The 26,858-nt window shown below is 35.7% G+C and overlaps 1 protein-coding gene across 3 annotated transcripts in view; it reads left to right on the top strand.

Moving 5' to 3' along the window:
• The window catches only part of RBP2 (retinol binding protein 2), a 66,274-nt gene extending 55,057 nt beyond the window's left edge, over positions 1 to 11,217 (top strand). For all 3 annotated transcript variants that reach the window (XM_031959820.1, XM_012544622.2, XM_031959821.1), the window contains 2 exons: positions 5,813 to 5,914; positions 10,966 to 11,217. In XM_031959820.1, the coding sequence (XP_031815680.1) occupies positions 5,813 to 5,914; positions 10,966 to 11,016 (153 nt within the window). In that variant the 3' untranslated portion in view covers positions 11,017 to 11,217. The remainder of the gene's footprint in view (positions 1 to 5,812; positions 5,915 to 10,965) is intronic.
• Positions 11,218 to 26,858: the final 15,641 nt, after the last annotated feature.

The raw sequence follows: 26,858 nt of genomic DNA, 5'->3' as shown, positions 1-26,858 counted from the left end.
TATGGATAATAATATCACCTGTATCCCAGAGTTATTGTGAGAATCAAATCAAATAAAATTTTTTAAAGCTCTTAGCAAAGTGTATAGCATATAGTGAGAAATTAGGTGACAATGGATAGAGCACTAAATTTAGAGTCAGGAAGATACATCTTTCTGAATTCAAATTTGGCCTGATATTTAGTATGTGTCCCTGTGCAAGTCACATAACCCTATTTGCCTCAGTTTCCTTATCTATAAAATGGGCTGGAGAAGGAAATGCCAAAACACTCCAGGATCTTTGCCAAGAAAACTTCGCATGGGATCAGGAAGAAGGGGACACAATTGAACAGCAACAAGACATCCAAAAATGCATATAGCCATATAGCCATACATTATTGCATTATTGGTATTATGTGTAGCTATGTATGTATTAATAAATAATAAGCATATGTGTATATGTGCATATCTGTAAATAAATAAGCCACTTATTCCAAGGGCAGATTAGTAATATTTTCCACCATCAGAGCTGGGAATCTCAAAATAATTCAAATAACTAAAGAAAGTCTTAGAGTGGCTTTTAATGGTAATAATGCTCTTACTCTTTACACTGTAGATGAGGTAGGACTTTAAGACCCTTACAAAATAGAGCTTTACCCTTACAATCATATGTAAAACATGGTAATACATTCAAAGTAGTAGCAACATGGTACAGTATGGAAAAGAGTCAGAAATAAAATATAAAAAATCCAGCAGTCAAAGACCATCCATTCACTGAAGGAATAAATATTTCTATGGGTCTTAAGTCCCAGAAGTCATCATATTATATTATGTACAATGTGGAGAAATGACTTAAATCCATAGTGATTCAACAAACATGTCAATTCAACAAACCTTTATTAAGTACCTTCTACATACAAGACCCAGGAGATAAAAAGACAAAAATAAAGCAGTTCCTGCTTTCAGGGTGTAGGCAGAAATATGTAATCATTAATTGTTAATATAATATTATGATATTAATATATTATATTATTAGGTGGACATGTGTACAAAAGAGATTTTAAAAAAATAAAACAAAGTAATTTCAGGAGAGAGAGTATACAATTAGGAGGGAGCATCTAAGCCAAGGTCTGAAGGAACCTAATGTTTCTAACAGGTGTAGGTGAGGAGGAAGTATGTGTGAAACATGGGAGTCTGCTTTTGCAAAACACAAGTGATGAGATCCTAAGGCACCAAGAAAAAGCTCTATTTTGTTTAATGAATTCTATTTAAGAAAGCTAAAACAAATAAACAAAAAACATGTTTCATTTCCCACCCCACCCTTTTTTTGAAAATTCACTTCTGTAGGAAACATCATTTTCCTATAATGTTGGATAGATGAAGAGTTACTGTGTTATGAAGACTGAAAGCTAATTAATCAGAAATCAGAATCAATGCCAAAACTTGCCTGGGTATTTGCATCATTCTTCGGTTCTAATGTCACCTCAAAATGAATATTATATATCATTTAATTCATTTCCATTCTTCTTCAGATCTGGTTGTCTGCTCACTAGAAACTAGGCCAGTCCTCTAGCCTTATTCTTTTAGTATCTCTTATGGAACATAGTCTCTCCATTTCTTTCAGAATAATCAATTTTCCAAAATTTTTTGCTGATGGTGAGACTATTCCATCTGTTCATAGCCATCCTGTCTCTTCCTCAGCCTTTAATAGACTCTCTTCCTTTTAAATCTTGTCCACCCTCAATATCAGTTGCTAATCCTGTCAAACACACGAAATCCCTTTTGCAGTATCTCCTCTCTTTTCCGTACAACAATCACAAGAGGGGGAGGAAGGAAGGTAGTTTTAGAGACAAAATGGGATACATAGGGATTTTCCCAGAGTTCCTGGGCAAAAATCTTTTTTATCCATTTTATTAGAAGGTTCTGCCTGAGGATATTTGTTACAAGCCTCTTTATTTCAAAAGCAGATTCTCAAATTTGAGAGCACAATGATATACTTCTATGTATTTGTGTGTGTGCATTTTCATATATATATATATAAATTTATATACACATGTGCATATATCTATAAGTATATACAGATTTGTTGCTGTTCAGTTCACTTATATCCAACTTTTCATCACCCTATCTTGTTAAAGATACTGGAATGAATTTGCCATTTCTTCAATATACACATATATGTGAATATATAAATGTGTACATGTTTATATAACACAAAATATCATGTATTATTATTTTTAATCATGCATATTTTCATCATTATGGGGAACTTCCAGTGAGGGGATGTTACCAGTTGTTCTGCAAGTTATGTCTTAGAGATTGGCTTGTAACACATGGAAGGCTCAAATCTAGATTTTCCTGATTCTGAGTCCAGCACTCTATCCCTGAACTATGTTTCTTCACAAGACACTATATGAACATGATAAGTAGATGAATGTTAGGGAGTTACCTAAGGCACGTAAAGGTTAAGTGACTTGCTCGATAGCATCATTCTGAGGTGGCTGATGTAGTGGAGAAAGTGCCAGACTTGGAAGCAAAGACCTAAGGGGCCTATTAGTTGTTTGACCATAGATAAGTCATGTGACCTCTCCAAGCCTCATATTCTCATCTGCAAAATGAGGAAGTTTGACTAAATGCCTTCAGATGCCCATTCCAACTCTAAAGTTAGGATCCTGTGTAGATGTGAGTGTCAGAAGTGGGATCTGATGCTTATGAGCCCAGCACTTTATCCACCATGCTACAAAGCCTACTTGCATTCATTTAGGCATAATTAATATTGGAGAAAGAGAATGAAATAAATAGAATTTCAAATGATATTAACAGGACTGATCTTATACATACATAGTCTGAGTAACTGCTTGCCTAAATGGTATGTATATCTAAGTCAGATGTGTTGAATTATAGACAGCATAAGAAAATGGAAGACCAGGTTTAGAATCAGGAAGAATGGGGTTGATGTTACTTTCAATCTTTACTAGCTATCTGTCCCTAATCAATTCATTACAAATGTCTTAGACTCAGTTTCCTCATCTGTAAAATGTGGCTTAATCATACTATCTCAGAGAGTTGTGAGGAAGGTATTTTGTCAACTTTAAAGTGTCTTAAGTGTTTTATAAATGCAGGTGTGTATGTGTGTGTGTGTGTGGGGGGTCTGTTTCTCTCTATTTGTCTCTGTCTCTGTCTCAATCTCTATCTGTCTCTCTCTATCTCTGTCTGTCTGTTTTTCTTTCTCTGTTTCTGTCTCTCCATCTATCTCTGTCTCCCTTCCCTTTGTCTACTTCTGTCTCTCTGACTCTGCTGTCTCTTTTTCTCTGCCCCTTTCTGTCTCTATCTCTCTGTCTTTCTGTGTCTCTCTATCTCTGTCTCTGTCTTTCTCTGTGTCTCTGTCTCTCTCTGTTTCCAAAAAACAAACAAACACAAATCAGACTATTCTTTATAGGAGGAACACAGTACTGCTCCATGCTCTCCTCATGCTTTCCTCATTCAGCATATATTGAAGTCACAGAGTAAACTAGGGATGTTGTGTTGAGGACTAGTTATAGGGTCTAGTACTTTCTTAAGAGCAAGGACAAATTGGTAGCATATTTCTATCCTGCTCTCCATTGTACATATCTTTTAAATACCCTAAAACTAGTCCCAGGACAAACTGAAAAGTAAAACAATTTGATTGCAGTGTCTCTTTTTATCTTACTTTTTAATATCAATTTTCCTTCTTCTGCACAGATGCTGCCTTCATGCTACTCAGAGCTCCTAATGGCAGCACTTGGCTCGGGCTTGTCTAAACAAGTTTCTGTGTTCCATATCTTTCCTTCATCCTACTCCTCATTCTAATATAGTCATTTTCATTTATTCCTTTCTCTCAGGACCCACTAAGTGACTTGATAATCTTGTGACCTAATTTTCCCTAAGGTGTTAATGTCTAATAATGGCTAGACATCTGTTCCCTTTCCAGGTAGGGTGTGCATTTTATCCATTGCCCTAATACAAGTGAATAAATTTAGTGGTGAAGATCTTAGACACTCCAACAGGACAGTGGGGAGAAATTTTGGGGAAGGATGCCTTTCCTGGAACCCTTCAAATTACACATGTGGGCAGTCATCTACTCTGACTATATGTGAATCCAGCTCTCTGAGCACTATTTGAAATGATTTTCCTTTATCTTCTTCCTGCAAGATTCTGACTTCCATCTCTGTTTATAACCTCCTTTCCCATCTGCTCTTTTGAAGATAATTGAGTCTCTTTCAAGTGTTCTGTGATATGGGAGATGAAGGGTGCCATATAAAAATGAATTGAATGGTGGTATATTGAATGCTATTAAAAGAGTTTCTTACCCTCCCTCCTACTGTCTGTTTCACATTGAAGGAAAGATATTAATATTGCATTTATTCCTATGATTCATTGATACCCAGTTACTTTCTGCTTAGAATAATTTTGAAACTGACCATTCTAGTTTGAATTCTTGAAATAATAAGTGGTGGTGGTGGTCTCCTTATTCAAAATAACTATCATTATTGAATATTATTATTAGAGGAATTCTAATAATATAGTCAAATGTTCAGTCTTTTACATAAAATATCATTTCAACAAAATCAGAAAAATCAACCAGCGTGTATATAGAGTTCTATTGCTTGTGAAACAATGTATTAGATGGTCTGAATTGTAATTGGTTGAGGATGCAAAAAAAAAAAAAAATGATTAAACACTCTTTCTCTAATGAAGCTTACAATGTAGCTGAGGAGATAACAAGAACATATGAAAAGATAACATGAATCATAATGTGTGATACATGTGATAATAATAAAACTACCTAGTAGTCATGGTACCATCTCTGGAATCAGAGATCCTGGATGCAAATCTCATTGCTTGTATCACCTTAGGGGATCCCTTGATACTTCCTGGGGCTGTTTCCTTTTACTGTCTGAGGAAGGTGTTACATTTGATATCCCCTGATGTTGCTTCCATTTCTAGATCTATTATTAATAGCACAGTATACTTATTATCTCATTTGATTGTAACAACAATCCTATGAGGTAAGTTATCATCCATATTTTATAGATAAGAAAACCAAGGTTAAAAAATACACAAATGTTTTACCCCCAACTAGTAAGTATGTGAGGGAGGATTTAAATGTGATTCCAGGTACAGTCATTTATACACTATACCACATTCCTCTCACAATAAGGTACATCCAATGAGAGGATAGCAAATCAACAAAAGGAGACATTGTGGAATAAATGGTTGAGGATGTTTTGCATTTTGATCTGGAGCTGAGCCTTTAAGGTTAAGTAAGATTTAGAGAGGCAAACTAATAGAATGAGGGCTCACCTCAGAATGCTGAAATGATAATCATTGGATATGGGTTCAAATTCTGGTTTTGGTGCTTACTGCATTTCTGATCTTAGGAAAATCATTTAAACTCCATAGGCTTCAGTTTATTCACCTGCAAAATAAAGTTGGGCAAGATAAGACCGAAGGCCCCTTCTAGTTCTACTTTATGACTCTTTGCTCCCAGATAGGTAGAAAGGAAAGGTAAGGGGATTAAATACAGGGAGAATATTGAACAAAAGCACAGAGACCAGATAGAATTGATAAACTGTCTGATGTGTGAAAGGAAGAGGGAGTAGGGGAGACAGTGTTTAGACCAATTTGATTGGAGTGTGTGTAGTGGGATAATAGGTTTAAAATGTCAGGGGCTTAAATACCCGAAGTTCAGACTTTATCAGTAAGATAAAGTGAAAAGAAGAAATGACTGAAATATCTTAGAGGAATTATAGCAGTCATCTTGCATTAGTTTGTTCTAGGCCTTCTTATCTGGATTGCTCTAACTCTCTTACAGACTCTAGTGACCTGGGATGGGGATAAGCTTGTGTGTGTGCAGAAAGGAGAGAAGAATAACCGGGGATGGAAGCAATGGATTGAAGGAGGAAAACTGCACTTGGTAAGAAGTGGTTTTCATTCACTGTCCCCATATTTTTTCAATAATAAGCCACAGTATTCACCCAGTGTGACTCCTCAACAAGAAAAAAACAAAACAAAACAATAGTCCCACTCTACTTTCTTGAGTTCCAGCCAAAGGCACATCATCACACAGACCAGAAAGCCATTTCTATCCTGCCCAAGGGAATATAGGAAACAATCTTGATAGCAGTTTCTGTGAACTGTTGCATTAGTTTTAAAGCTCTAACTGCTGAGTTAAGAATCTAAGATTCAAGGAGAAGAGCAAGGAACCTGCAAAAGACCATCTGGATCTGGAGAGAGAAATGAATATGGAGCTAAGGCAAATCCGAGGAGAATTGGCAGAAATATCCTGCTGTCTGAAAAAGAGAGATCAGAAACAGAACAGAGAGAAGAGTCAGAATCACCAATATTCAGACATGCAATGAATCTTAGAGATGCAATACCATCATTTTACAAATGAGGGAAACTAGGGATCAAAAGCAAAGTGACATACAAAGTCATGCAACAAATTAGAAACAGAGCTAGAAAGGAGAGAGTTGGGAAATAATCAAAAGATATAAAAGGATGCCTGCTCTACAGATGGCAGCTATGTTGTACAGTGGATCGAGTATACTCATCTTTCTAAGTTCAAATCTGGTCTCAGATACTTACTAGCTTTGTGAGCTTGAACAAGTTCCTTAACCCTGTTTGTTGCAGTTTCCTCATCTGCAAAATGAACTGAAGAAAAAAATGCCAAACCATTCTAGTATCTTTGTCAAGAAAACACCAAATGGAGTCACAAAGATTCAGATAGAATTGAAAATAATTGAAAAAAACAAACAACAAAAAAACTCTACAAGTAAGCATTTTGCAATTCTCCTGGTCAGAGAGAAGCTATATCTACATATCATAAAACATCTAGTCAGTTTAGTAAGGGGAAAATTAAATTGTAAAAAATAGCTGCTAGTATCCTGAGAATCCAGAATCTGGTTGATGAATTCAATTGTTCCTTTTTCAATTCAATGTGATAAAATGAATGAGTTTGATATAGACTGAGTGACAGCAAAAAAGTAGTGACAATCACAACCACCACTGTGCTCATCATCTTTTATTCTCTGAAGTTTTCTCCATTAGCCTCCATTTTATAATTTTACTCAAGGGACTGGTAGAACTGCTTCCACTACCCAAGCCTGGACTTCCAGGCTCCTATGCTCTCCTGGTTCTCTTGCCCTAAGAGTGGACAAAGCCTTCTTTTTTTATTAAGCTGAGAAAATATCAGGAACTTTCTTGGAAGATAAACTAAAATTAAAAGATACATAAATTGACAAAGTATAGATTTTACATCCTAATTTGACTTTTGTTTAGCTACAAAATGACATAGCGAGCACAACTTAGGGAATACTGAGCTTTTACCCATTTCTTATTTCTTTCCTATCTTGAATATCTGTTATTCTTCAGCAAGGTTTTGTTTTTCTCCTGTGGGTCTAGACTAGCATATGGGTCTAGTCTCACTAGTAAATATATGACTTTGAGGGTAGACAACATCATGGGAGATGTCCAAATATCTTATGCAATCTCCCTCTATCTACTAGCTAAAGAATTCAAAGATTTCCTTTTAGAAGCTATTCACATTGGGTTGGACTTTTTACTCTGCCTACTTTTCCTTTTCAACTGTTTTCAACATTCAGTTTTGTTGTAGAATGGAGATGACTGATATATCCAAAGCCCTAAAGCTTGGCTTAGAATGCTGGCTCAGCCTCCAGGTTCCCTTTGATGCCTTATTCAAATTTCCCTAATTAATGGTCCTCCAAAATTCTATCATAACAGTTTTACAATATCAAAAATTTGAAATATATAATGCCAATAAGCAGCTTCTACTTTTGGTAAAAAGAGATGTGTTTCTTCAATTTATTTTAACACTGCAAGTATTTATTTATGAAGCTTCATGCTCTGAGGAAAGCACTTTGTTAGGTATTGGTCCGCCTCCAGTATTTCATATTCCAACCTAGGTATGTGCATCCAGCTAGATGATTCAGTGGATAAAAGATGGGACTTAGAGTCATAAAGATACAAGTTCACATCTAGCCTCAGATACTAATTTTGTGACTGTGGAAAAGTCTCTTCTGTCTGCTCCAGTTTTTTCAAGCCCTATTCTCTTTTTTTTTTCTTTTTATTTATTCATTTATTTTTTATTTAATAGCCTTTTATTTACAGGTTATATGTATGGGTAACTTTACAGCATTGACAATTGCCAAATCTCTTGTTCCAATTTTTCCCCTCTTTCCCCCACCCCCTCCCCCAGATGGCAGGATGACCAGTAGATGTTAAATATATTAAAATATAAATTAGATACACAATAAGTATACATGACCAAACCATTATTTTGCTGTACAAAAAGAATCAGACTCTGAAATATTGTACAATTAGCCTGTGAAGGAAATCAAAAATGCAGGTGGGCAAAAATATAGGGACTGGAAATTCGATGTAATGGTTTCAAGCCCTATTCTCGCCAGCTTTGCTAGGAGACCCAGACAACTTCTCATCAGCTAATCCCCTAAACATCCCTCCTCACATCAAACTAGAGTGATACTTTCTATTTGCATATACCATCCTCCACTCAATCCCCAATAAACTAGTGGAGTTCGAATTAATTAGAATTAATTATGAAATTAGAATTAATAATAACACAAACTTCCCTGATTTGTAAAGATAAAATTACATAATCTGCAAATGTTTTGCGAATCTATAAGTGCTACATGAATATCAGTTATCATCTTTCCATATATTTAACATAGGTCAACTCAACATACTAGGGACATTCATTGAATTATGTTAACATTGTGTAGCAAGATTTTGGATCGGAATAAATATAATGGAGCTGAACCCTTTGATGGCTCTGGTCTTTTGCTAAAAGACATAGGTACTCAGAAGGGGTCAAGTTCCATGGGAAGTTCTCCAACACCATCCACAATTTCATGGATACCAATGGAGCCCCCTGGGTTGTGCAGATATTATTCATTCTCCCTATGTAATTAATCGATTTTTTTAATAGTCACAAGTTTCTATGGTGACAACCATTATATTAGTTCCCCTATATAATTCTTTCAGGTAATGTTTGATGGTCAACTCATTTCCCACATTTTCTTCCCTTCATTTTTTCATTGAATTCTGGTGTGACTCAACTTCACTTCTTCAGAGACTATATTATTCTTCAACTGTACCACTTGGGGTCATCAAAAGAACTGGGCAATTTCCCAAAAGTTATGCAGGCTTCCTCCCATCCTGTACAATTCAGAGGTTCTTTCCATTATCTGTTTCCATTGTCTTGCCAAGATGGATGTGCACTATAAGTTGTCCATTCACCTGCACCTTAGAATCTAGAGAGTAAACAATCTTCATTCTTCACTTGTTTTTGCTTTTTTTTTTTTTCTATGTGGATAGTTTAGGCAAGCTCTTGTAGTATCTGCAAAGAGAAATCTCCAACCATTCAACCAATCAACAACAGGCACTGTGCTGATTGCTTGAGATACCAAAAAAAAAAAAAAAAAAAAAAAAAAAGGCAAAAATAGTCCTCATACTAAAGGAACTTGGGGGATGAGAAAAAAGAACATGTACGTGTGTAGTACACATAAGTATATACAAGATGCAAAGTAAATCAATTGTAAAATAGGCACTGAATAAATAAAACTCAAATAAGACCAAGTGCCACGATGCCTTCTCTGTGCCCATTAGGGAATTTGTGGGTTTAGTATCAACCAAACATTTATATTTCAGTTTTGCAGTGTTACTTTTCAGGGTTCAGTTTTCTTTTTGTTGTTGTTGTTATTGTTGTTGTTGTTGTTTTTAAGGTAATTGGGGTTGATACCTTGCCCAGAGTCACACAAGTAGTTTAATGTCTGAGTCCACATTTGAACTCAGATCCTCCTGACTCTAGAGCCAGTGTTCTATCCACTGTGCCATCTAGTTTCTCCTCAATTTTCTTAAAGAAAGAATTAATAATAAGTGCTTTAATTTTGGCAAATTGCTTTACATTCAGTGTATCTCATTTTATCCTTATAATAACTTTGTGAGATATGTTGCTGTATTAGTCTCAAGAAACTAAGGCTAATAGAGTCTAAATGACTTGCTAGAGTTAAACAACTATTAAGTCATTATGGCAGAATTTGAACTCAAAACTCTCCTGATTCCATGTCAGCACCATCTAGCTGCCTCATTTTTTTTTTTTTTTGAATAGTTCACATAACTCCTAGTCTAGAAATACCATTCACACAGCTTACTGAATTAGAGATAAATATAAAATGGTTTTCTTTTCTCCTTTTCTGGGGATGTTGCATATTAAAAACATTGCAAAAACATCTCTGCCCCAAGGGGTTGTATTTTCCCTTCAATTCCAATGTTTGTGTAAATTCTAAGATTCCATATCTCTCTCACACTTTCAAAGGTTCATTATGAGTAACATAAAGCCTGTTTTTCTCTAACTAAACCAAAACCAATGTCCTAGTCAGCTTACAGGCAGGGTTTTAATACCTTTCTGCAACATAAATCCAAAATTTGCCAATAGTTCCTTCAGGCAAAGTTCTAATTATCTACCTCCCACATTGGACTGAGCTCCCTTACAAACACAAGACCTAATGGAGTGAAGTCACATCACTCTACTGAGCAGCTTCTCCCTCTCCCTTCACTTTTAAAAGCTTTTCCTGCTCTATTTCCTACCTTCTAGGTTGCTTCATTACTTCTAATAAATTACACCATGTTGTTTTAATCATACAGTATCAGCAATCCCACCATTAGAGCTTGATTTCAATGCATTTTTCATTTTTAGAGTTGTAAAAGCTCAATTTCCAATCAGAACCTAATCATCACAGCCTCACAGTGTGTGCTGGTTCACTGGATTCATGAAAAACACATTAACAAATGCTTCTGAAAGTCTTTTTCCTGTGGTCACTCACTTCATCTCTCCCTGAGAAATCAAGGGTCACAGTACAGGCCAAAGCACTGAAAGGGAATAAAAGTCTATTTGTTCCTCATTAACTGGTCATTTTTACATTGCAGGAGTTGACATGTGAAGACCAAGTGTGCCATCAAGTATTTATAAAGAAGTAACAGTTGACTGGGAAACCTGTTGAATTACCAGTTAGGAATTATTTCTTGTGTTTTGTGAAAAAAGTTTCAGAACTTCCTCCTACTCTTAACATGGCTTTGGGAATGAGTCTGTGTGGAGTATTAAGCAGAGGGAAATGTGTGGGAACGTCAAGCAAATATTTCTTCTTTCTGAGCTGGCATTAAAATAAACAGTTTTAAAAAACCCAACTCAATGAGTTGTCTTGAAAGTTGTCTATATTTCATGTTTAGAACTAAATACATCAAAAGTTCCTAACTTGTGCATGGGGTGGGGTATGGGTGTGTGTGTGTTTCATGGACTCTTGATCAGCTTGTGAAGCTAATGGACCCCTTTTTAAAACAAGGTTTTTTATAAACATAAAGCAAAACACAGAAGTTTATATTGAAATAAAATGTATTTTTCTCCCAGCCACACTTGACATTGCAAGGACTTCAAGTGAAGAAACCCTGCTTTTAGAGCATCATTTTTCCAGAATAAGATAGATGCATTGATATGGTAATCAAATGCCTGGATGACATAATCTGAAGGACTCTGAATATTGCCCCTCCCCAACTGTTTCATTGAATTGGAGAGTAGGCAGTGATCTTAAAGATCTTGTAGTCTGATTTCCTCACTTTACACATAAAAGTGGATCCCAAAGAGTTCCCAGATCATATTGTTACTGAATAGAAATGGGAAGTTAGAACTCAAGTCCCCAATGAAAAGGGTTGAACTGGATGACCACCAAGGTCTCTCCCAGTTCTAGATTCTTTGATCATTTCCCCCTTTAGTGTTAGTTCAGTGTTCTTTCTAATACATGAACCTTGCCATTCTATATTATAAGCATATCTTACTAATTCTTAATTTTCCACCATTAGAGTTTTATTCATTTAATGTAAGCCTTACTTCCAGGAAATTGTTTTTATTCCCCTAAAAGGGGAAACCTATTAAAACTCTAGATCCTTATTGCTTATTAATAATTACTAGACCTCTTCCTTCCCTGAAGGGTGCATGAAAGCATTAGTCTTTTTTTTTTTTTTTTTTTTTTTTGCTTAAAAAAAAAGACTTTTAAACATTAGTCATTAATTGGAAGCAAGAAAAAGAACAAAGAAAGTGGACTTACTTAATTTTGCCATGAGACTACGGGCAAATCCCTGCCTGGGCCTCAATATTTTCTATCTATAAAATGAATGTTGGACACAACTTTGCTGAAAATCTATAATCCTAGGATGTTAGATGGTTTCTGATATCATTTTTAATTCTATATATAATAAAATAATAATCAATTCAAGCCAATGCTATCATAAAATTCCTCTGGTTATCAGCAGACAGGAAGAATAGAAATTGGCCTGGATAATGTTTGGGGTGACTGCATATATATCCAGAGTGGGGGAAAGAGAAGATCCTGCTTGATGAGATTGATTTTCAGAATTTCCTGATTCTTGATGTGAATGTGTGCCCAGTGTGAGACCTCAGGAGGATGAGCTACAAAGACCACTTTGGAATGGCTCAAGATATGGCTTTGGAAACATTTCCACCACATCTGAAACTCCTCAGCACAGGCTCTAACCACAGAGTTGCCAACTGGGGGCCAAAATTCTCCCAGTATAAAATATCCCCAGGCTATTCTGGAGCCCCTTCATGCCCAGGGGAATAATTGAGCCCTTGCCCAAACTGCTTGTATTTTCTAATTAATTTAGTTCTAGGCCACTAAATCTACAATTCCAGGGGTCCGGATGAGTGGACACTAAGTAATAATGCCTTAACATTTGCTAGGCTGCCTGCTGCTTTTAAACCATTCAGTTAATTAATCCTAGTAGTTTTCCATTTCAGCTGCTGGTTAAGAAAAACCAGCCAGAGCAAGCTCCAAGGGCTGGAGTATAGGGCTGGCAGAGACCTCTGGGCACAGAGCTACTGGCAAGACTGGCTGCCTGTACCACAAATTAGTAAAATAAAATGATCCCTGAAATCAGAAAATCTGTGTTTGAATCTCATCTCTGCCACCTGCTGACTGTTTGACTTTCCACAAGTCACAATTACCTCTCTAAGTCTAACTTCCATTCTATAAAATGGGGGAGAGGGGAGAACTTAGAATAAACAACATCTAAATTCTGTTCTAGATCAAAAGTCTGTAATTCTCTAGTTTCAGCCTTACACTACATTAACAAAAAAATTTAAAGCAGCCTTGCAAAGTTTATGAGGTACAGGATGACCTAGATTCCTGTCCAGGCTCTTAACTACTCTGTGTGTGACCCTGGGTGAATCCCTTAATTTAATCCCTTAATTTATTGGTGCCTACTCACCCAAACAACTCCTTAAAACTAAACAATTGCTTATCTGCATTGGTAGATGTCTTCTCACCAGGAGTTGCTTAAACAAATGAAATCATAATTCAGGTGGAGACAAAAATAACCAAAAAAGTACAATGATTTGCACATAGTAGGGGCTTAATAAATGTTTATGGAGTTGAATTAAACTATGAATTGCTCATCAAATTGGATGATTCCCAGAGGACTAAGGAGGGAGGGATTGACTGGAAGAAGGTGTGTAGAGATAAATTGTACTCATTTCATAATTTGGGAGAGGATGAATCCTGGCTTCTGTCCCTTTCTGATTACTTGGAAGAAGAGCTAAAGTTTGACTGCCTCTCTCCAGATTTAGGAAGCATCCCCAAGTGTGCTAGAGACAGTGTTTCTATTTATCAGAAAAACTAGGGATTGAGAAAGTTAGTGTTTCAGTCTGGTGGAAAAAAATGGGCACTAGGATACTTTATCCATAGGCACAGTTCCTTCTAACTATTCAATTGAAAAGCAGTGGAATAAATTCAGGTCCTGCCAACAACAGAATGAATCAATGCAAAGAGCCTTTAATTTGTTATAAGAAGATTTGGATTTGAATCCTAGCTCTGCCACTTTAAAGCCACATGACCTTGGATAAGCAACCAATCAATCAACAAAAATTTCTTAAGCATCTGCCATGTGCCAGTCACTAGGTTGCATGCTGGGAATAGAAATAGAAAAGATGTAACAATCTGTACTTCAGCATTTAACTATTCTTAGTCTCAGTTTCCTCATTTGCAAACCTATCTCCAAATCTATAACTCTGTGAAAAGTTGTCAACAAAAGTGTGAAACAGGTAAAACTTATCTTGAGTTTCCTCCCACCATTCCTTTCTGTATTCCTTTCCCCATTCTGAAACTTTCCCCTGTCCCCCAAACACAGCTCTGCCCCAATGATACCCAAAGCTCTCATAGTAACCCCTGGTGGCTCAGAGTCTTACACCACAGTGTTCCAATCAAGTCTTCTCTTCCTGATCAGTGAGTGCCCAGTGATTAGAATAAACCTATAGAATTTAATTTATATAAAATAACATATTAGAAGTTAACCTTCTTTCTCCACTAGACTTTCTAATTTCCTTAGTGTCATGTGGTCCATTGATTTCTCCTTTAGAATCATAGGATTTAGAGCTGGAAAGAAATTTTCTGTTCCAGTTCCTCTAATTTAGAAATGAGGAAGCTGAGACCATAGAAATGGTGACTTGCCTACTTCCACACAGGTAACAGATCCATATATTTGATCTACATGGTCAATGCTGAGGCATAAAATTTTAATGAAAACAGATCTAGACAGGTGGAGAAAAATTCACTGGGCTAAGGAACCTTTCTAAAATCACCACATTGATGACTAGATATTGATTTTAAATAAAAAGATGATCTTGCTTTCCTACTTCATATGTCATTTCCTTTTCTTCCTCTCTCTCTGTCTCTGTCTCTCTCTCTCTCCTTGTCTCTCTCTCTGTCTCTTTGTCTCTCTCTTTGTCTCTCTCTCTCTCTGTCTCTCTCTCTCTTTCTCCCTCTCTCCTTCTCTCCTTCCCTTCCTTCCTTCTCTCCTTCCCTCCCTTGATCTCTTTCCCTCCCTTCCCACCTCTCTCTGTCTGTCTCTTTCTCTCTCTCTCTGAATCTGTGTCTTTCTCTCAACTCTTAGCTACATAATTCAAGGACTGGTAGTACTATGTCCTCCAGAACTTATTTGATGGAAGAAAAAATAAAGCATATAACAGGATCTTTGAAAAACATATTCAGACTCAACATGTGTAATAGGTTGCTTGCAGGAGAATGTTGCTAAATATTTTAGAATGAATCTCAAGAAAAACAAAAAGTGTGCTGTAAATATTTTAAGTTTAATCTGAATTATTAACATTTTCTCTACCATTTTCTTAAGTCTAGACAATCAATAAAAATAATAAATCAAGTCCTAATTTGCAGCATTTACCAATTTCTGAGGTACAAATGCTTGCATTGAAAATCTAATAACTGGTTTCTTTGATAGTCTTGACTTTTTGTTCATCTTTTTGTTATATTATGTTTTATTCCATAAATTAAAAATAAAATAAATTTTTAGAAGAAAAACATTATATATGAAATAATTCAGATATCCACATTTTAGCCTCTTATCCAAAAGTGTGTGTATGTGTGTGTGTGTGTGTGTGTGTGTGTGTGTGTGTGTGATTTCTAGGAGGAAAAAAGAAAATCTAATAATTGTTTTTTGAGAGACATGGTATGAGCTAGCTCCATTAACCCTCTAGTTACCTGCCTTTTGAAGTCCCAGGAACAGCAGAGTGCCCAATTGATAATCATTTCTCTAGCCCCTTTCATGTAAGTTCTCTCTCCAAAGTCCTCAACCCTGTTGCAAATTTGTTGATTCATATTGCAGAGCTACTGCATGTCTCAGGAACTGGGTAAGCAGAGCCTAAATACACTAGTCATTGAAAGAGCATTTATTAAGCTCTTACTATTTGGCAGGCACTACACTAAGTGTTAAGGATCTAAAGAAAAGCTAAAACACAGTCCCTGACCGTAAGGAGCTGACATACTAATAGAAACATTAAAAATCACTATAAAAACAACATAAAATAACTATGCACATACATATACAATGTAAAGGGGAGGTAATTTCAGAGAGAAGGTGCTAGCCATTGGGGGACTGGGAGAAGAAGCAGGACCTAAAAGGCTCCCTGAACTATATAGAATCTAGCTGAGTTTTGAAGGAGGTTAAGGTATTTGTGACACTTTAGAAGGAGAAAGAACATTAGAGGCATGAAATCAGTGAAAAAGCTTTGGTTAATGATTAATGAGCTGATGAACTTTTAGGGGAATTAAAACACATTATGATGGATATTCTTGCTATCAAGCAAGAGTTATATATGAGAAAAAAGAACAAAATTTCAGTTAAATAGAAGGCCAGCTTCTAACTTCTCAGAGGGCTAAATATAGGAGTTGGCAGAGTTGGTTTTATCATGCAGTCATCAACACCCCCAAATCCATCATGTCATGAGATTCTTTATCTTTAGATTGTTCACAGTAAGCATAAATAACAAGACTGCAAGGAAGATTTTTCCAGTGTTAGCTCAAAAGATGAAGTAGAGCAATTCAACAAGAAGCATGTCAAGATCTCCCAAAGGAAATCAAAATATTTTTTGATACTTTGTGATATCATTATGAAGGTGGGAAGAGGGGAGGATGATGAAAAATACATTGAAAAATATGGTTTGCAACGAATATATCAGAGAACAGTAGTTTGTAGGTGACTTAGAAGTTTTATATCTAGATATCATGAAAGCTTTCTTTAAGAAATAGAGTCCAAAGTCCTTGGCTATGACAGAATCAAACAAAAGAATCTAAAGGGATATTGACTGTATCTTAACAACTAAGAAATGACTTGTTCTAGATTTGGAAGTAATTTCATAATCAGTTATCTATATAATCAGACTGGTTTGTTGGAACAAATGAACTTTTTAGAACAAAGTTCAAAACTGATAGCTTATTAAAGGCTAAAGATGAGGAAAATATATTGTTTCAAACTATGTTAGTCCTGATTTAACCTATGTAAATAAATTGTTAACTCTTAAAAATGAAAAATGGATAAAAGTGAAGACATTGATTGATTGTCAACATTTCTTTGAAAGGTATAACCAATGCATCATAAGGAAGTCAAAAAATCAATCAACAGGCAATGTATAGAGATGTATGACAACCAAAGCCAACATTGCTTTAGAGAAGTCATGTTAAACTCAAATAAATTTTTATTTATATTTATATCCCTACCTAACATCGATTGACTTAGAAAACCATGAATTAATATTATCTGTATAGCATTATCCACATGTGGGTTTTAACTTGCTGATGGGCAGCCAATTTACACCTTCTGCTTTAGTGTATAAGCTCATTTGCAAAATATAACAGAGTAGAAAAATGAAAAATTATGAGCAGTGCTATGTAATATAATAGGTAAAAGCAGTGGGGGGGCGGAGAATGTGAGTCTATAGAAGGTAAAATTTCAAGTTATCCTAATAATATTTATATATGGAGCTAAAAGGACAATAAATAGACATAAAAAGGCATACGTCTGCAAGCATTTTCGATTAATATCACTACTTATAATAGTGAAAAAAAATTACTCATAAGTATCTCTTGTGTGCCAAGCATTGTGCTAAGCACTGAAGATGCAAAAACAAAGGGGGAGGGGTTGGGGGGGAGGAAGTAATCTCTGCCCTTCAGGATCATACAATCTATTACAGGAGAAACATGGAAAAAAAACAAACAAGCTATCTATAGAATGAATAGGAAAATAATTACAAAAGGAAGGCACTAGAATTAAGAAGAATTAGGAAAGACTTTTCATAAAAGATGGGATTTTATTTGGAATTTGAAGGATGTCCCAACAGAGCTGGGGAATGAAAAAATTCTAGGCATGGAGAACAGCCAGAGAAAATTCCTAGAGCTGAGAGATCGAGTGTGTTGTTCATGGAATAACAAGGTAGCCAGTATCAAGGAGTACATTTCAGGGAATAAGGTGTAAGAAGACTCAAAAGGTAGGAGGGGATTAAGTTAGAAGGGGCTTTGAATGCCAAACAGAGGATTTTGCTTTTGATCTTGGAGGCAATAAGGAGCCACTAGAGTTTATTGAGTAGTGGAGTGACATGATCTATCCTGTGCTTTAGGAAAATCACTTTAGAGACTGAGTGGAAGATGGAGAGGGAGGGAATTGAGGCAGACAGACTCATCAGTAGGCTACTGCAAAAATCCAGGCATTAAGTGATAAAGGTTTGCTTGCACTAGAGTGATGGCAGGAATAAAGAGGGTATATAGAAGGATATTGCAAAGGTAAAATCAACAGTCCTTACCAACAAACTGGATGAGAGACAGTGAGAGTTGAAGATAATTATTAGGTTGAAAGTCTAAGGGAATGGAAAGACGCTGCTGCCATCTATAATAATAGGAAAATTTTGATAAACTTAGCGTTTAGGGGAAAAGATAATGAATTCTTTTTAACATGTTTAGTTTAAATGCTGACTAGATATACAGTTTGAGATATCTAAAAGGTAGTTGGGGATATAAGATTAGAGGACAGCTGAGAGGATGAGGGAGTGGAAGTAGATTTTGAGAACTGTCAACATAGAGATGGTAAATAAATCCATGAGAGCTGATGAGATCACTAATGAACTAGTCCAGAGAGAAAGAGAGCCCAAGACAGAAGCCTGAGGGATTTCTATGGCTGGAAGGCATGATTTGAAAGCTCGTTGTTGTTCAGTCCTGTCTGTCTCTTTGTGACCTCATTTGAAGTTTTCTTGGAAGATACTGGAGTGGTTTTTGCCATTTCCTTCTCCAGCTCATTTTTTACAGATGAGGAAACTGAGATAAATGGGACTTATACAGGATCACACAGTATCTGAGACCAGTTTTGAGGTCACAAGGATGAGTCTTCTTGATTTCTAGCCCTGTGTTTTATTTACTAAGCCATCTAGCTATCTCATTTAAATAAAGATAGAGAAAGAGAAATTAAATAGAAGAATAAGGAAATGAGAAGAGAGTACAAAGAGAAGAGGGTAATCAGTAGTGACAAAAGACTTTAGGGAAGTTAAGAAAATGTGGATTAAGAAATGACCATTGGAGTTGGTAACTAAGATATAATTCATAACTTTAAAGAAAACACTTTCAGTGGAATAAGTTCAGAAGACAGATAACAAGAGATTAAAAAAAGAATGAGAGATAAGAATGTTTCACCTGTTGTAGACAGTCTTGTGTGGTTAAATTCCAAGTAACCCAAATGGAAGGATCAAATGAGAAATTTTTGAAGATGAGGGAGACATGGAAATGTTTGTAAATAGTAGGGAAAGAGGTAGCAGACAGAAAGAGATGGAAAGTAAATACCAGGATGACAGAAGAGGCAATCTATTGGCGGAAATGGATGAAATAGAATTGCTTGTATATGGCTTAGCCTTGAGTAAGGTGTAAGTCCACCTTATCATGTGAACTAGGAGTAAAGGAGAAGATGATGGCAGAAGGCATCTGAATGATAGATGGAAAGTTTGAAGAGAAATAAAGAGACCCTTTAGTGAGTTGATAAAGGGTGTGCTATGTGAAGACATTAAAAAGGCATTTAAGAAAAAGATGAAGTCAAGATGAGTAGTAAGACATGACCAAATATATACAGAAAAAATCTATGCAGTAAATTTTTTTAAATTTTGAGTACTATTTTGTTTTTTCTAATCTTGTGGGGAAATAATTTTGACATTTCCCTTTTCAAAAATTTTGAGTCCCAAATTTTCTCCCTTTATCCCTAGTTATGCATGTGAAACCATGCAAACATATTTTCATATTAGTCATGTTGTAAAAGAAAATACAGACACCCCCAAAAAAAACTATGGAAAAAATGAAGTGAAAAATAATAAGTTTTGATTTGCTTTCAGACTCTTATCAGTTCTTTCTTTGGAGGAGGATAGCATTTTTCATTGTGAATCCTTTGGAATAGACTTGGATCACTGTATTGTCAAAAATAGTAGTCATTCACAGTTGATAATCTTACAATATTGTGTACAATGTTCTCCTGATTGTACTTACTTCACTCAGCATCAGTTCATGTGAGTCTTTTGAGGTTTTCTGAAAGCATTCTGCTCATCATTTCTTATAGTACAATGATATCCCATTAGAATCTTATATTAAAACTTTTTTTGTCTTTTCCCAGTTGATGTGTATTCCGCAATTTCCAATTCTTTTCTACCACAAAAAGCTTTTATAAATATTTTTATATAAATAAGTCCTTTTCCTCTTTTTTCCATTTCTTTGGGACATAGACCTAATAATGGTATTTCTGGATCAAAGGATATGTACGGCTTTGTAGCCTTTTGGGTGTAGTTCCAAATTGCTCTGCAGAGTGGTTGAATCAGTTCACAATTCCCACGTGGTAAATTTTAAGGGCATAAAGGAGTGAGTTTTCAAGACATCTCATATAGGGAAACATTCCCTCCCAAATTGGGAAAAACATTCATAGACAATTTGATTACTTTTTTTAAGTGTCCAAGAAGAAATCAGGATTTACAGCTTACACAGAGATTTTTAATCTTTATGAGAATTACCTTGACTCATACCGAGAGCATCCTTGATGACAATATGAGGTAAAACCACTCAAGCTCTTACAAAAGCTTGTCCACCACAGTCCCCATTTTCTCAGTTGCACAATTGAATGTATTCCCTCTTTCCTGGGGGTAAAATATCTTTTGAGGATTGCAACTTTCTGCCACTTGTTCTTGAGAATGGTCCTAGCTCTGTCTTGGTCTCTCTTTCTTTGAAGTCTTGTTTCTGGAGAAAACTATCCTTGCCTCACTCCCAAGAATTCTCTCTCCATCTCTTCTTCTCCTTTCCTCCTTCTCTCCTTCTCTTCTTCTCTTCTTTTCTCTTGTCTTCTCTTGTCTTGTCTTCTCTTCTCTTCTCTCCTTTCCCCCTCTTTCTTCCCCCCTTTTTTCCCTCCCCTGCCACACACACACACACACACACACAGACACTCCATTTGGCTTTGCTGATCTCCCTCAACAAATTATGTCTCATACAAATGTTAAAATCTTTCTTGTTTTAAAAGGAGATTGAACTACATTTAAATATATCAGAAAAAATGATGACTTGCAACCCTATCTCTTCATATCTTTTTAGCAGGTTGAGCCTTCTGAACAGAAGCTTTATCACTCAGCAGAGAAAGTTTCAAAAAAAGTTCAATTTAACAAAAATTTATCAAATTACTTCCTATATGCAGAACACCACTAGATATGGAGGTGATAGAACACCCTATCCATCCTCTCCCTTAGGATCCTTGGCCTAGAATAGAATATCTTTGCCTCTTGTTCTCCTTTAAATCAAGTTTCATTTTCTAAGTCGATATCTGTACCTGTAAAACTAATTCTACCTCCGACAGAAAGTCACTTAAAGTCATTTATTTGCATTCTCTCTAATTAGTCTCTATATATTTAACCTCCATGTGGAGAGTCTGATATAATGGATAGAAACATTTGGGCCCCTAATGCATATTTCCCCACTTGATTTGGCTCTTTCCCTTTTAATTTGTGATTGATTAGAAAGGCAGGATTGAGAATAGTTTAATTTTGGTTTGCTGATTATACTTGATAAATAGATGGATACAATTAGAAGATTAGGTTTTGTGAAAATGAGATATTAAAGGGAAAATAGAATCAGGCAAAAATTTTAAGAGCTGAAAAGATTTTATAATTTTTTTTCCTGAGCTTCGCACTTAATTAAAACATGTGCTCTGGTGTTGCTGTGATTAAGTAATGTTAGAGTATAACAAAGGGCAGTCATGTGTAAGATAAATAAGCAGACAGAGGTAGAGAGAAGTGCAGAATTAGAATTGGAAAGGAGATATAGATACTTATAATTAAAGTGAGAATATCTACCCAGCTATATGATCTGATCAGTCCATCTGTGTTTTGACTAATGTGACCTTTCCCAAATGCAGAAAGGATCTTAATTCAATGCTTAAAATACAATGAAGTTAATAAAAGAAAACAGTATTGAGCAAGAAAAAAGCAGATTACTTTATTGACTTGTTTTAACGCTATTTTCAAAGAACTCGATAGGAATGTTTTATTTTTATTAACCTTATTGTTTTAAGATTAAGAAGCAATGAAGTAATGGGGATCTCCACTTAATTTTCTTTAAGATTTTCTCTGGGGTTTTGGCAAGTTCCCTTGATGAATGAGAGATAGCTCGCCAAAAGCTGGCAAATATTCTAACTTAGACAAGTTAGAATATTTGCCAGCTTTTGTCCAGCTATTGTATGGTTGTCCTTTACAAGTAATGATTTTACCACAGAAGAGTGATTATAAGAATTATGGTTAGCCGCTTTTTTAAAAGCAGAATTCAATGTTCTATAATCTGACCACAACTACTCACCTTTCTGTCCTCATCATCACTAATCTTTTATATTAAATCCTCTGCTCCAACTTCAAGAGTTTAATTTCTGCCTTTCAAATACAGAGCTAATACTTATAAATTTTATGATCAGGACAAGTACCACAGTAAATGGCATGAAATATATAGTCATTGGGGGAGGGGGGAGGAGGAAGGAGAAGGAAAGATACTGGAAGACCAGTGTGATACCATCACTATGAAGTCCATAGCAGGTTTGGAAAGGGGATGTTGTGGGGATTGGGTAGGTATATTCTTCCTAACCTATAATCTGGTAGCTTCCTAATTTAATTATTTCTGCTAATTTGTGTAAACTTTATATTTATACCACTGATAGACAGTGTTATCAGAATTCTTTAAATTTGCTACCCTGTCAAAGAATATGAACAGACAACTTTCAGATGAAGAAATTGAAACCATTTCTAGTCATGAAAAAATGCCCTAAATCACTATGATCAAGGAAATGCAAATTAAGATAACTCTGAGATACCTCTACACACCTGCCAGATTGGCCAAGATGACAGGAAAAGATAATGATGAATGTTGGAGGGGATGTGGGAACACTGGGACACTGATGCATTGTTGGTGGAACTGTGAATGGATCTAACCATTCTGGAGAGCAGGTTGGAACTATGGCTCAAAAAGTTATTAAACTGTGCATATCCTTTGATCCAGCAGTGTTACTACTGGGCTTATATCCCAAAGAGATATTAAAGCAGGGAAAGGGCCCTATATGTGCCAAAATGTTTGTGGCAACCCTTTTTGTAATACTAAGGACCTGAAAACTGAGTAAATGCCCATCAATTGGGAAATGGCTGAATAAATTATGGTGTATGAATGTTATGGAATATGTTCTATAAGAAATGACCAGCAGGAGGATTTCAGAAAGGCCTGGAGACACTTACATGCATTCATGCTAAATGAAGTGAGCAGAACCAGGAGATCATTGTACACCGCAACAAGATGATGGGAGAAGGGAGGGGAAGGGGCAGTAAGGAAGTGGGAGGGAACAAATCAGTGACCAGAAAAGCAAGGAAAAATTCAGGATTTCATCCTCCTGAAGGGCAGGATATAGGACACAATCAGTTCACTGTGCTGTACCCAAAAACTTCATCTCCATTCTTGACCTATGGCAAAAGCAAAAACTAATATCTAGGAAGCCTGGGTCTGAGCCACAGGAGGAGGCAAAACTAAATTCTGGCAAAGGATGGACCTGATCTTATCTAAGTGAAGATCGTGCAGGGCCTATATACACTGCCCAGGAAATTAGGAGCAAATTTTTGTCCCAAATATAAAGCCCCAAACCAGAAACTGAGGCCAGAAAGATGAATTAATTGGGAGGAGAGAATTAGGGGGAGTGGGGAGAGGCAGAAGTAGAGACACTACACAGAATGAAAAAAATGCATTGAATTGAGAAAAGTCCAAGAGATAAAAGAGAGGAAGTACAAATTAAATCTAAATACATCCTCAGAAAAAAAGAATTGTGGCAGTGAGGATACTGAGAAGAAATAAAATAAGAAGCGCAAAATGGAATAACAGAAGGGCAGGAGAAGGGAAGGGAAAGCAAATCGGTAATTTAGAAAATACATTGGAAAACCTTACCTAAGGACTCCATAAAAATTAAAATGGAATCCCCTCCAAAAAAAAAGTATGGCTAATATTACCAAAAATTCCTAAAAGAAAACTACATAGATCTCTTATAATAGGTAGGCAAGTAAAAATGGAAAGAATTCAAATTATAGTCCAAATTCAGAGGATCCAGTTCAAAGGAAAAAATGTAACGCACAGCTAAAAAGAAAGAGATTAACCAACATTTTAGAAAAAAAATTAGAATTATGCTCAAAGAGCTATAAAACTGTGCATACCATTTGATCCAGCAATGTCTCTACTGGACCTGTATCTAAACGAGATCATAAAAAGGGAAAAGGACCCACATATACAAAAATATTTGTAGCAGTCCTTTCTGTAGTGGCAAGGAACTGGAAGCTGAGTAGATGTCCATCAATTGAAGAATGCCTGAATTAGTTATGGTATGTGAATATTATGGAATATTATTGTTCTATAAGAAATGATCAGCAGGATGATTTCAGAGATGCTTGGAGAAACTTACATGAACTGATGCCAAATGAAGTGAGTAGAAACAGGACAACATTGTACACAGCAACAGAAATATTTTATGATGATCAATTCTGGTGGACATAGCTCTTTTCAATAGTGAGGTGATTCAGGCCATTTCCAACAGTCTTGTGATAGAGCCATCTATACCCACAAAAGGGACTGTTGCATCTGAGGATAGATTAAAACATAATATTTTCACTTTTTAATGTTATTTGCATTTTGTTTTGTTTCTCATTTTCCCTTTTTTGATATGATTTTTATTGTGCAGCGATAATTGTATAAATATATATAGAACAATTGCACATGTTTAACATGTATAAGATTACTTGCCATCTAGGGAAGGGCATAGGGGGAAAGAAGGGAAAAAAATTTGGAAACAAGGTTTTACAAGAGTGATTATTGAAAATTATCTATGCATATGTTTTAAAAATAAAAAGTTGTAATTAAAAAAACCTATTTACCAACAAGAAAGAAAGAAAGAAAGAGGGAGGGAGGGAGGGAGGGACGGAGGGAGGACAAACAGGATGCCTTCAGAAAAACATAGGAAGACTTACACAAACTGATGCAAAGTGAAATGAGCAGAATCAGGAGAACATTTTTCATAGTAATAGCAATATTTTACCATGATAAGCTGTGAATGATAGCTATTTTCAACAATACAGGGATCCAAGAAAATTTCAAAGTATTATGATGCAAAACTACCTACAGATAAAGAACTTACGGAGTCTGAATTCATAATAATGTATATGTATTGTGTCTATATCTATCTCTATATACATATATATAAAACTATTATTCTTGGGATTTGGGGGGGTCTGCATTTTCTTTGGCAATGACTAACATGGAAATGTTTTACATGACTAAATGTGTATAATCTCTATCAATCTGCTTGCCATCTTGAGAGAGGGAGGCAATTAGAATTAGAATTCAAAACTTTAAAAATGCTTGATTTTTTACATGGAACAGAAAAAAATAAAATAAAAAAATAAAGATAAAAAATAATGCTTAAAAAAATGTTAAATGAACCTGTTAGAATGAAAGCATGAATCAAGGAGCCATAGTTAAGATTCTATAAGAAGTGGCAGCCACCACATAAAAGAGACATAAAGTTGGAATATGATAAATTCAAAAAGGCAAAAAATACTTATGATGAAGAATAACCTACTAGCAAAACTGAGTATAATTATATGGAGGAAAAAAATGAATCATTAATTGAAAAAAAAGATTTCTAAGTATTTCTACAGATTACCAAGAATTCCCAATAAAAAGGGAATGTGTGAAGATGAATTATTTACATGGTAATGGGAGAGAAGTAATGTGTTCTCTCAGAACCAAAATACCTTCAGAAATCACAGAAAAGGTTTAAGCAAGGCTGAAGGAAGAGAAGGAAAGAAATAATTATTAAGTGCTTGCTATGTATCAAGCACAGTGTTAAGTATTTTAAAAGTACTATCTTATTTGATGCTTGAAAAAAACTTGTGAAGTAGGTGCTATTATTTGCTTATTTTACACTTGAAGAAACTAAAGCAGGCAATGTTTAAGTGACTTGCCTGAGGTCACACAGATAGTAAGTCTCTGAAGACATATTTGAATTCAGAACTTCCTGAATCCATGTCCAATGCTCTATATACAAGGGCAGTCACCAAGAGTGTTTTTGTTTTATTGATGGTCTTCAGAGCAGAAGGAAAGTGTACTGTTAGAGGCAAAGGCATTGTGAAGCTCCGATGAGATAACTGATTGTAAAGGACTTTCAGAATTTTTCAGTAAATGCCACTTTCTCTTATTATTATAATTAGTCTACAATCACAAGGGCTGTGTGATAACTTTATTCCCTGAGCCTTCTAGTGAACTCCTGCTGAGCTCAAGAAGGTTTATTATAGAGCAACACAGGGTGTGCCAGGAAATGTTTAATGTCTAAGCTGGAGAGCAGGGGCAATGTATACACACACACTTTTAAGTTTAATCTCTATTATTAATGCTTTCTTAAATCCAGACAATCGGTAAAACCATAAATCAAGCCTTGGTTTCTAGCAGTTGCTGATTTCTGAAGTGTAAATGTTCACACTGAAAATTTAGCCTTCTGTTCTCATAAATGTTAGATCTGACTCCAACAGGAGTCTGGCTAGAGGACTATATTGGAGAGTGAAGGAAGTGGAAAGGGGGAAAATGCATTACCTTATACAACAGGAGGGGCATGACAAGAACCATATACAGAATTGGTTTCCCATGAATATCATTTTCATCTGAACTGTAAAAAGGAAGGTATGAGGCATACATAAAAACACACATATAGCATGACGTAACCATGCTAAACTTAATAGAATAAGATAGGGACAAGAAAGAGGGGGATTAAACAAAATTGTTGAGCCAGTCGTCATAAGCAAAAAAAAAAAAAAATCTAAGTCAGAGGATGAAGTAGAAAGAAAGAATTAAAAATTAAGAAATTGCAAAATTTTGTCATTGAGGATAGAG

The sequence above is a fragment of the Sarcophilus harrisii genome, chromosome 3, assembly GCF_902635505.1.
Source record: "Sarcophilus harrisii chromosome 3, mSarHar1.11, whole genome shotgun sequence".
Taxonomy (NCBI): Eukaryota; Metazoa; Chordata; class Mammalia; order Dasyuromorphia; family Dasyuridae; genus Sarcophilus; species Sarcophilus harrisii.
Note: the sequence above shows the minus strand (reverse complement) of the source record. Positions and strands in the feature narration are given on the sequence as shown.